We start from the raw sequence: 12,633 nt of genomic DNA on the forward strand, positions 1-12,633 counted from the left end.
AAACCTGGAGCACTTCGCCTATTGAGACGGTAAAATAGTTCCGTTGGCTCAAGAGGGACGCAAAAGCTCGTGAGAGCTCGCTATCACTTTCGGTTGTTAGTTGGGCATGTTTGATCCCAAAAACTTCACTATAGTGTTTTACCCACTGCTCCTCAGGTATGTTACTAGCAGGGTTTGTCACTGGTTTAGACTGTCTAAAAGACTTCCACATAGATACAGGATTATTTGCTGCTTCTTGGGAAGCAAGTTCGGCTTCGGCAGCTTTAAGATCACTTACAGACTTATTATAAGTTTTTTTCGTGTTGCGGAACTGCTCAAACACTACACCTGACCTAGGCCTCTCGCAATCGCGCCATAATCTCAGCCAAAACTTAGCACGAGCCTTGGCTTGCCTTACTTTAGGAGAGCGACTCCAGCCAGGCTTGCTGATTCCAGGTTTAAAACGGCGAGTGGGTACAGAAGCCTGCTCAGCCGTTTTCATTGCATGTATAATCTCAGTACAATAAATGTCTAGTGCTACCAAATCACTCGAGCCATGCATCAAGAGCTGAAAGGGAACTTTTATCTTTCCGAGAATCTCATCACATGTCTGTTTATACTGGTCGGCGTTTATTTTATTCCACTCAGTCTTGGTAGCATAAATTTGGGGCTTATTCGGCCTACACGGGAAGAAGTTAGCCTTAAAGCACAAGCCAAGGTGATCACTTACTGTGTCGCGCCGACGCAGGAACCTTAGTAGTCAAGAAGCGTCGTTAATTCGTAAATAAATAATAAATAATTTTTCAGCGAAAAGTAAAGAGCTACATTAAAACAAAGATGACAGAAATCAAGTTAAATACTTTTCAAGGGTAAAACTACCATAAATAACTACCTACACTATAACCTACACTATATACCTACTATAAATAAATAAAAAAATACTAACTACCATAAATAACCATCAATATATAAATGTAACCAAAACTAATAGAAATTACAATAAATAACCGGCCAAAAATAACATGAGTAGGGCTGATAACCCCCATACCAAACTCAAAAGGAGTAGAAACTAAGAGGAGTAGGGCTGACGCCTTCATCACTTCTAAAGACTCAAATAATTTGCAATTTACTAAAAACAAAATATATTTAAAATGTTATCTGGATTTAACAAATAAAAACATTGAGCTGGAAATAAGGATTGTTTTCAGTAAAGTGCAAAATACTTTTGAGTCTGTTCAAGGCAGGGGAGTGTCAGCACTACTCCTACCTTCTCCTCGTTTTGAGTTTGATTTGGTTATTCATTGTAATATATGTTCGTTTTGGGTTTCATTTATTTATTGATGGTGACTTATGGTATTTTTAGGCTTGAAATATTATTTGACTTTAATTCTCCTCATCTTTGGTTTAATATTGTTATTTACTTTTTGTTGAAAAATTTGTTTTGTGGGAAAACTTTTTTAAATTAATCTGTAAATAGACCGTGTGAAATTTGTTTAGTATAGAATCAACTTTTATGATTACTGGCTTGAAAACTTTTTCTGCAACAATCTTATCCAGAGTTTACGGTCGCTACACCCAAATATTTAGTACGTTTTTTCTTTGTTTTGTCTTGTTCTTATACTGTCTATTCCACTATCAAAGAGAGCTTATTTGACCAAAAAATGTTTGACCAAATTTGAACAAAGACAGTACTCTAACGATGGTGCTCTACGATATGTTCCTATTTAAGATTTCTTTACATGTTATTTCTTCTGCTGAATTACATCTTTAGTTTTTTGCATTTGTTCCGCTTTCCGAAACAAAGTTTTTGGTTCGACAGATTCATGGAGTCAAAACAGGTCTAGAGATCTTCCATATCTGCGCTTTCAGTTAATAAGAAAAAAATTTTTTTGTTTAACATTAACAGAAAAATTATTTAAATTTCAGGACGGAACATACGAATTAGAACATCCTTTTGATCCAAATCTTTACGTCGATCAAGTTGTCATGACTGTTCTTCGCCATGCCGGCAAAAGAAAAATTGTTTTCTCATGCTTTCATCCTGACATATGTGTCATGTAAGTTCGTATATGTAGATTAGTTATTGTTTCAAAAAATACGTCCTTATTTTTGCTTGGGGTTTGATTCAAAAACGAATTAAAGCTTTTACAGAAAGATTTTTTAATGGGAAATCCGGATGCACTGGCTCTAAATTATGTAATTTACTCATTACTCACATATATTCTAGTCGAAAAAATGGGCATGTTTGGTCTTGGTTGTTCGAACAGCTAGGAGCTCTTTAAAATCGCTCGCTAGGCCAAGACTCCCCAAATTTGCAAATTTATATTCTTTAAGTTGCCATTGGGGAAAGGAAGGTCAATGTGGGGCGGGTGGATTTCATTTTGTGTTTTGGCGTAAGGGACTAGACGATTTTTGTCAAAGTTCTGCCAAAATATATTTGTGCTATAAGCTTCGGTGGGACTTTTAATCTATACACGGTTAAGTAGCAAGGTAAATAAAAAAAGAATAAAAAAAAAAAGAATATGTGTTGTCAGAATATTGAAAATGACGCACTTGCTTCCTCTGGAACAGCTTGGGGTATAAAGCTAGAACTCTCAGGGACTCTTTGGAGGTAAGTGAAAGATGAAGGGCTTAGGGGAGGGGAGAGACAAATCAAAATACACTAGATAAATTTGGGTTATCAAAATACCATTTATACAACTTCTCTGGGAAAACTCGAGGGATTGAGTTGGAGCCTTCAGGTTATGTTGGAGAAGGAAGAGGGGGGGAGGGCAGGGAGCTTGATTTTCTAGGATTCAATTTTGTTGTTGGTGGAAGAGGCTACTAAATTTTGTCTGGTTAACATAAGCGTTTTTGCACTATTAGCTGTTATGAAACTGAAAACATATTCACGGCAAAGTAGCAAAGTAAATCGAAGGTGCGAATGTTTTGCCATATCGTTAAATTACCATATCTGAATTCTCTTGGGAACTGCACGGAATATGAAATTTTAACTTGAATGAGGGTACATAGACAAGGTAAATACGTTGTCTTTAATCTGCTTGAAAGTTTTAGTAATTTAGGTTCTACTGGGATTAAATGAAATGAAAACGGGGCTACTGAGTTTTATGGATGCAACGCAAATATTAACTAAAATTAACTTATATTAAAGGTTATCGAGCATTGTCTCTGATACCTTCACTTTTGCTTATTTTTTCGTCCTTTCACATTTTTATTTTCTCTGTCTTTCAGGCTGAGGACTAAGCAAAACAAGTATCCTGTCCTGTTTTTGACCATAGGTGTTAGCCAGAGAATGGAGCCATACAAAGATCCAAGAACTAATTGTATCCCTGTCTCTACATACTTTGCTTTGAGTTGTGACATACTGGTATGGTCAGAAAATATATCTAGAATTTATAAAGAAGCTGGGCCAGGGACGGGTGAAATTCCTTTTAAACTTGATAGAAACATTGTTTTCTTAATTTTTGAAAGGAAAATTTTAGACTTTTGATTCTTGGGTTTCTTCTGTATCGGTTGTCGACATTTGCAATAGAGTTGTTATATGAATTTTTTTTTTAAGTCCCTTTTTACTATCAATTTTCGGGCAACCTCTTCATTTTAAACACAAATTGCTTATAGTTTTTCTAAGTAATATGGTAATTCATAATGGTAACTCTGTTGACCACTATGTACAACTATATGCATCTGATGGTGGAAAATCCTGTTGGTGGTGCAATACTATATATGCTGCAATATCCTGTACGATCTACAAAATAAATTTTAATTACAAGCAGTCATTCCTCAGTTGATGGATTTCATTATTCTGTATTCACGGCTCACTTTTCGTGTTCATTTCCCTTGAGATATTGTTTTTCAACTGAAATGTTTGCTGTCGTACCTGAACAGTTTCTTGGGCACATTTGTCAAGGGTGATTTCTTGAATAAACTTTGAGCAATATTGCTTGGGCATAGCACAGCTAAAAGCTGTTGGTGGTAAAGATAAGTGGAAAATAAAGAATAGTTAGTTAATTTTCTACCTGAGCTCGATTAGTTCGATCTTTGTGTGAACTTTTAACAGCCTGTTTTATTTCTAATTATATTTTTCTCCTTTTTTTCTTTTGTTCTTTAGTAGTAATCTACCAAGATGCAATACGGTACTTTTAAGACTGGTAATGAAATCTTTTTTAATGAAATTGTGTTTGCAAATTAACAAACAAACAAAAGATTTGTTCAGCCCAGGGGCAAAGATCCTAAATTGTGTAAATAACCCTCTTTACGGATATGTTTTTATAATAGAAACAAGGCGCTTATGTTTGACCTTAGCTCTAAATGTGGTTGGAATTTTTAAGGATCGCTCCTTGGGTCAAAATCCTTTTGCTCCTGGTCGGTTTGAATTTGTATCCATAGGTCTGTGAGCCAAAGGAGCTTAATTTAAAAAAAAAAGGGATAAAAACTGATTTTATAGGATTGACTCGAAACTTATATCATAAAGTCTCTTGGTGAAGAGGGCCCTAATGCAAAAGAAAAAATAATATTACTTCCTCCAAAAAAAGGGCCCAAAAAGGCCCAGAAAAAAATAAAATGAATAATCAGATCCAGCTTAAAATGAGTTGATATTACCGAAAATGAAAATGTTCCTAGGTCAAAATATTAATTCAGTAAACTAAACAACATGGTCAGCTTGCTTCAAAAACTACCAATGCTCTTTTCAAAAGTTTTGCTCAGGCATTATTTTTATATATTTTTGAAATTCGGCTTTAGAAAATAAGTTTATGATAAATTAATGGTTTGATTATATATTTGATTTTTTGGCTACATATTTGGTTTGATTTTATAGCTGTCCTGGCTGAGTGGTTGGCGCGCTGGCGTGGGAATTCTGTGTCCAAGGGGCACGGGCTCAATCCCAGTTGTGACCAGTTATTTAGTTTGTGACGGGGGGTCAGTGGCGCGACTCTGTAAGCTCAGCCAGAGTCGACGCAGTTCTAAATGGGTACCTGGAGAAATCTGGGGCAGGTAAGCAGGAAGGGTGTGTGAAAGCACAGGATGGTTGGCCCCCAACCCCCCATTGCACTTCCTGGCTGGAGGGCCATGAAACGGAGATCAGCACCGCCGGTTTGGACCTTAAGGGTCTAGTGCCGTCTTACTTTACTTGGTTACATATTTGAATTTTTTTTATATTTAATTTTGATTAGATATTTTTGATGGTTGCAAACTCAACAACACATACGTTTTTATGGATACATTTTACACCCCAAGTGCGGCTCTTAAATGAATTTTTTACAGTCTTGAAAAGACTATAAGCCAATTGAACTAAAAAGGTTGCCGATCACTGAACTCAATTTTTTGCTCGTTGTTACTAAAAAGTGGAGAGATCATTTGAACGATACTGATCACCTATACTAAACGACACAGAACTGGAAGAAAACTAAGGAGAAAATATATATAGATTATAGACCTTACGCTAGCAGCAGGGGTAGAGATATTGACTAACAAAAACAAATGATGGTATTGCAAGCTTAAATTATTTGTTACGTATTTTACCTGCCAGATATCATAAAGATTGTTGTACAGAAATGAAAAATCGCTAGCTGAATATATAGCATGTTGATGTTCCTAACATTTAATATATTCCGCCTTCTAGTCGTCTTTCTTTGGTTAAATTGAGCTTCAGACAATAGGATTGATTAATACTATCGAAAATATTGCACAAAGTTAACAGTTCTGATTGAAAATGATAAGTTTTGTCCAGCAAAAGTGACCAAGCGAAGCTGATATTTGAATTGCAGGTGTTATGTCTGATTAAAAACGAAATTTTCTAAAGTACAGTTAGGAAAAAGAATACTTTATTGAATGAGTATCTGAAAAAGAATACTAACTGTACTGGTTTTCCGCAACTTTAAGCACAATTTTGTCGGCGTGGACAAAAAAAAATGAATTCTGATTTGAAGCAGAAGTAAACTAAAAATTTGTCCTCGTGAAGAATGACGCCAGTTCAAAGAATATGGAAAAGAGGAGGGTGGTTAAATTTTTTTTATAAAAAAACCATATATGTAAAAGTGTTTTCAAAATCTTGGGATGTATAATTTATTCGATTTTTTTTACGAAAATTTGAAATAAAAGCATTTTTTCAATTATATAGGAAGTGGAAGGGGTGTACTGTCCTCCTCAGTTGGTGGCCTTGAAAAAAAGCCACATTTTTTCGTTGGGTGACATTGCATGGGTTTGTGGCACTACAATTCAAGGTCTGTCAGAACTTAGCCCTACCCTCACTAGAGATAATAAACAAATGACCAAACTCTCATGTTGGTTAAGGATGAGCCAGAAGTAAGTCGAATTAAAGACTGTTAAAATCGTTAAAATGATTTTTTCTTTTTATATCAATTAAGAAAAAACAGTGGTTCCCATCATTTTGGTATATTTTAGGAGGCTTAGAAGTGTTATTTATCTTGACAAAATGATTCAAGTAGAATCTGAATAAGTATTATATTATTTTATGAATCATAAATTATGTGAAAATGAGCATAGAGAGAAAGGTGGCGCTTGTAAATACAAGAGGAGGAAAATTCTCATTGGGATGCTTGTGCTTTTTTCTGCAAGAATAACAGTTATATAATTTTTTGCGCTTAGTACTAGCCTTACAATTGTAAGTTATTGTGTGTTTTTTTGGAGGGGGTACAAGGGGGCTATGATTTTGTGCTTGGGAGAAGAGAGTAAACTACTTTTTCTGTGGTCCTTGACATACTGCACATATTCTTTTTTATATCCGTCCTCCGACAGGCACTTAGGCTAGTTAATTCACAATGGACTTCAGTCAGCATTTGTTATGGCGAGTTCTTTACACTTTCTTCTCAATGATGCCTGCAAAGGTTTCCTATGGTGTTTGAAGTAGGCGAAATCGCCTATTTAAGTCTGATTGTCTATTATTACCACTGATTGCCACTATTCTTGTCATATGTCTGGTGGCTGTTCTCAAGACAAAATGTCTCTCGTCTGAGTAAAGCTTAGGAGGACCCTAAGTAATAGAGATGAGCTTTGCTGATCGGGAAGAAAGTGCGAAGCACTTGGTAGGCGCTCATAATTTTGTAAATGCGTAAATTTTGAATGGCTTGTAGACTACTCTTATTCTAAGTAATGTAATTGAAAAAAAAATGGCTATTGGTTATGAACGGATTATTTGAAAGAGAAAAGCAGTAATGATTGTAACAGTAAGGTATCAGAAGGGATAAAATTACCGTACCTACAATTGGTCCGGATTGCTTTTAAGCAAGGCTTACAGAACAGGGGACTATTCCTTGAGAGTTTATGTGTTCTTTTGATAAACGCTTTAGTATCTAGCCTAATTCACGTGTTCATTTGTTTTTTCCTGTTATAAAATGCAGAAAATAAATTTAGTCGTGTGAAAAATCAAAGAATTATTTTTCAGTTACTTTTTTTCTTTTTTAACGGTAAAAGTGAAGTAATCTTACGTTCAGCTTTTCTTTTGTCTGTTGAATTGTTTTTTGCCAAACCCCACTTTAAGTATGTCAGTTTAACTTATCTTCCTTTTTTTTCCGCTTTAGGGTATAAATGTGCATGCGGAGGATATTCTTCGCGATCCTAGTCAAGTCCGATTTGTCAAGAATTTCGGACTTACTCTTTTCTGTTGGGGCGAAGACAACAACGACCAAGCCATTATTAGACAAATGAAAAAATTAGGTGTCGACGGAATTATTTATGATAAGTAAGCCCTTTTAAATTATGTTTCCCGTCATCATTTGTCTCTGCTAACGGTCAATTTTCTCATTGTTTTTTTTTTTTTCTTATTTTTTCTCCTCTGTATGCATACTCTTCCTTTCTCTGGTAACTCTTTCATTTCCGTATACCGGACAATTTAGTCCTCAGTTTTTTTTCTCCCTCTGTCCTGTCCCCCTCTCTTTCTCTCTTTCTCTCTCTCTCTCTCTCTCTCTCTCTCTCTCTCTCTCTCTCTCTCTCTCTCTCTCTCTCTCTCTCTCTCTCTCTCTCTTTCTCTCTCTCTCTGTTGTTCAGTTGTTCAGGATTGAGTGGCCCATGGTTTTCAAAATACGCAGTCAACAGCTTTTGCTGAATCTCTTCATTTTTTCAATATTTTTTTTCTTTTATTCTTTTTTATTTGTTCTGTATATGTTTGTTTTTTATTTCTCTTTCTGGGCTTTCTGGAAGTGCTACCTCTATAGATCGCCTTCACGAATAGACCACCGATCACCTTAGATCACTTGTTTATCACTGATGTGACATCTGATATGCCATAAAGCAATTTTTTCCCAAGCAGAAAGAAAGCTGACTCGAGCAGGATACACAAAAGTCTTATCAAAACTTACTCAGAGACTTAGTTTGCTAAAATGAAAATGAAAGGTGAAATGTGTCAAAATATAATTGAAAATAACTCCTGTCAGTATTTTAAGGAATATTCGTTCGCAATAGAATTTATTTTCAATGGATCAGTTTTCATCTATTTTAGTTCAGTTAACTTTTTACCTTTGATGTAAGAGTGTAGTTCTCTATATTTTCGTTTTTATGATCCTCGTGTTTACGTTTAAATTACTATTTAACTTTCTGGTATTTTTATCTATAGGTTTTTATGGAACTTGGTATTAACCAAGTGACATATAGCAATCGCAAATTCTGTCGGTGTGTCTGTCGATCCCGGTTTTGCTACTTTAGGCACTTCCAGGTAAGCTAGGACGATGAAATTTGGCAAGCGTATTAGGGACCGGACCAAATTAAATTGGAAATAGTCGTTTTCCCGATTTGACCATCTGGGGGGGGAGTGGGGGGCCGGTTAATTCGGAAAAAATAGAAAAAATGAAGTATTTTTAACTTATGAGCGGGTGATGGGATCTTAATGAAATTTGATATTTGGAATGATATTGTGTCTCAGAGCTCTTATTTTAAATCCCGACCAGATTTGATGATATTGGGGGGAGTTGGAAGGGGGAAACCTAAAACTTGGAAAACACTTAGAGTGGAGCGATCGGGATGAAACTTGATGGGAAAAATAAGCACAAGTTCCAGATACATGATTGACATAATCGGAACGGATCCGCCCTCTTTGGGGTAGTTGGGGGGGGGTAATTCTGGAAAATTAGAAAAAATGAGGTATTTTTAACTTACGAACGGGTGATCGGATCTCAATGAAATTTGATGTTTAGAAGGATATCGTGTCTTAGAGCTCTTATTTTAGATTCCGACCGGATCTGGTGACATTGGGGGGGGGGATTTGGGAGTGGTAAACCTAAACCTTGGAAAAAACTCAGAGTGGAGGGATCGGGATGAAACTTGGTGGGAAAAATAAACACAAGTCCTAGATACATGATTGACATAAACGGAACGGATCCGCTCTCTTTGGGGTAGTTGGGGGGGGGGTTATTTCTGAAAAATTAGAAAAAAGGAGGTATTTTTAACTTACGACGGGTGATCGGATCTCAATGAAGTTTGATATTTAGAAGGATATCGTGTCTCAGAGCTCTTATTTTAAATCCCGACCGGATCTGGTGACATTGGGGGGAGTTGGGAGGGGGAAACCTAAAACTTGGAAAACACTTAGAGTGGAGGGATCGGGATTAAACTTGGTGGGAAAAATAAGCACAAGTCCTAGATACATGATTGACATAACCGGAACGGATCCACTCTGTTTGAGGTAGTTGGGGGAGGGGTTAAGTCTGAAAAATTTGAAAAAAATGAGGTATTTCTAACTTACGAACGGGTGATCGGATCTCAATGAAATTTGATATTTAGAAGGATATCGTGTCTCAAAGCTCTTATTTTAAATCCTGACCGGATCTGGTGACATTGGGGGAAGTTTGAGGTGGGGGAACCTAAAATCATGGAAAACGCTTAGATTGGAGGGATCGGGATGAAACTTGGTGGGAAAAATAAGCAGAAGTCTTACATACGTGATTTACATAATTGTAACGGATCCGCTCTATTGGGGGGGGGGGGGTTAATTCTGAAAAATAAGAAAAATTACGTATTTCTAACTTACGAAGGATTGATCGGATCTTCATAAAACTTTATATTTAGAAGGACCTCGTAACTCAGATCTCTTATTTTAAATCTCAACCGGATCAAGCGTAATTGGGGGGGGGGGGGCAGTTGGGGGGACCGAAAATCTTAGAAAGTACTTAAAGCGGTGAGATCAGGATGAAACTGGATGGGTAGAATAGAAACCTGTCTAAGGTACGTGACTGACATAAAAGGACCGGATCTGCTCTCTTTGGTGGAATTGGGGGGGGGGGATAACTATGAAAATTGAGGTATTTGTAACTTACAAAAGGGTGACCAGATCTTAATAAAATTTGATATTTAGAAAGATCTTGTGCTTTAAAGTTCTAATTTTAAATTCCGACCAGATGGCATTGAGGGGAGTTGGAGGGGGAAACCAGAATTCTTGGAAAACGTGAAAATTGGGGTATTTTTATCTTACAAATAGATGATCGGATCTTAATGAAATTTGATTTTTAGAAGGAATTCATGTCCCAGAGCTCTTATTTCAAATCCCAACCAGATCTTTTGACATTGGGGGGAGTCTGAGGGGGAAATCTTGGAAAAACACTTGGAGTGGAGAAATCGGGATGAAGCTTGGTGGATAGAATAAACAAATGTCCTTGATACGTGATTGACGGACAGAATCGTACTGGATTCGCTCTCTTTGGAGGAGTTGGGGGAGGGGTTCAGTGATTTGGCGAGTTTGGTGCTTCTGGACGTGCTAGGACGATGAAAATTAGTAGGCGTGTCAGGGAGCTGCACAATTTGACTTGATAAAGTTGTTTTCCTAGATTCGACCATCTGGGGGGCTAAAGGGAGAGGAAAAATTAGGTATTTATAACTTACGAGTTGGTGATCGGATCTTAATGAATTTTGATATTTAGAAGGACATCGTGACTCAGAGCTCTTATTTTAAATCCTGACCGGCATTAAGCTTCTTATTTTCCTTTTTAAATCAATCTATTGATTCATAGAATTTTGTTAGATGTCATACCATATGATCTCTTGGCTCTTAGCTCTTCTCGCTTCGTCACAAGTGCCAAATGAGCTCTTAGCTCTTGTTTTTTCATTCAGCTGGATTTTTTATAGTAGTTTACAGGAGTCCCAACGACAGGGGGGGGGGGGGCTAGAGGAACGGGACAATGTTCCCTCCCCCATATCTTGCAAATGACTTTTTTAGATTTTTTTTTTATTCCGAAGAATTGTAAAAAATACCCCCCCCCCCTCTATTTGGCAGAAAAACGCTATCGTTCTATATTCATACAGAAAAATCTAAAAAAATACCACCAAAGCCACTCCCTATACAATATTTTTGATTGGTGGCCCTGGTGGTTTAATTTCCTTCATTTCTTACGACTATCATACCTTAGTTCTTTATTCCTCTTCTCTCTGTATCTTTTCAGATGAAGATAGCTTGACCTTGTTGGATATTTTTCATAGTGATATTCGTTCATTTTTGATTGCTGAAAAGTTTTCCTGGTTTATGTTCTCTTCGCTTTTGTTTCCTCTTTCTTTCTTTTTTAATGATGCAATGAAAAAAAAATGCAAAAGCACAGACTGTCCCTTGTTTAACAAAAACCTGCATCGTTGTTTCGTTTCTTGTGTAGAAATTGCGGTTGTTTATTATCGCTTGTCTATTTTTATTATAGGAATTTTATTGGGAAGAGAACATTAAATCTTGTTATAAAATATCAAAAGGATTTTAAAAAATCATATAATTTTAATTTTTTCTTCTTTTAGGATTTATGAATACCATGTTAAGGAAAAGGAAAATGAAACCACGTTCCTCGCCTAAGCAAAAATTAGAATTTTGGAAATGCTTTAAACCGCAAAGCCTTCAGTCTACATGAAATTATTATTTACTTGTAACTATGTTTTGTGTGTGGATGTCCCAACTTGAGAGTTTTCTCTAAAGTAGCTGGCAGATTTGCAGAGTATGATCGAAATGAATTTTAATTCGTTTCTTTTAAAGTCTTTTGTCTAAATCATGCGATTTTAGCTACGTGAGGCTCTTTTTAAATAACCAACAAAAGCTTGTTGAATATGACAAGTTTCTAAACATTTGAAGAGGCTCTTTTTTCAACCTGTACTTTTTTCTATAACTATGAATACGTCCAGTAAAAAAAAAGAACAACACTTTCATGTACGTAACAACAGGAAAAATGAAGAAAGTTATATACTCATTTTTTTTTTAATATGAATTTTTTTTTTATGGTGAATAAGGAACTGTTTGCTTTCTCAGGCCTGCTTAAAAAACTTGTCCCATCTTTTTGTCTTGTTTTGGTTAATCTTCTCCCCAGCCTTTCCCTTTTTTTTCGAATGGACTGCATTCGAAAGTGTCTATTTTGTGAAAATTTTTGTTTTGGTCATATTTTTCTGTTTAGCCTATAGTTTCTTTTAAGAAATTGTATTTGGGTGTTTTATTTAGTTGTTTTGTTTTATACAATGGTCTTGCTGTATTCTGTTTTTTGTCTTTTTTATGCCTAAAAAACTACAATTGAAAGCTTGTTTAGGTTTATCATCAACAATGATCATGATCAATTCTTAATGACCTGTTCATCCCACCAGTTTAACCCTCCCAGTTCAACCAGTTCTTCCAGACAACAACCAGTTCAACCCTTCAGATGATCATAAGAGGATAATATTCAATCTCCTCCTTTTTATTAAAGTGAG

At 36.1% G+C, this 12,633-nt stretch overlaps 1 protein-coding gene across 1 annotated transcript in view; it reads left to right on the forward strand.

Moving 5' to 3' along the window:
• The window catches only part of LOC136037101 (glycerophosphocholine phosphodiesterase GPCPD1-like), a 93,199-nt gene extending 80,780 nt beyond the window's left edge, over nt 1–12,419 (forward strand). Inside the window, exons 10-13 of the mRNA XM_065719557.1 lie at nt 1,906–2,036; nt 3,211–3,346; nt 7,518–7,678; nt 11,701–12,419. Of these exons, the coding sequence (XP_065575629.1) occupies nt 1,906–2,036; nt 3,211–3,346; nt 7,518–7,678; nt 11,701–11,755 (483 nt within the window). The 3' untranslated portion in view covers nt 11,756–12,419. The remainder of the gene's footprint in view (nt 1–1,905; nt 2,037–3,210; nt 3,347–7,517; nt 7,679–11,700) is intronic.
• Nucleotides 12,420–12,633: the final 214 nt, after the last annotated feature.

Source organism: Artemia franciscana, chromosome 16 (genome assembly GCF_032884065.1).
Source record: "Artemia franciscana chromosome 16, ASM3288406v1, whole genome shotgun sequence".
Classification (NCBI taxonomy): Eukaryota; Metazoa; Arthropoda; class Branchiopoda; order Anostraca; family Artemiidae; genus Artemia; species Artemia franciscana.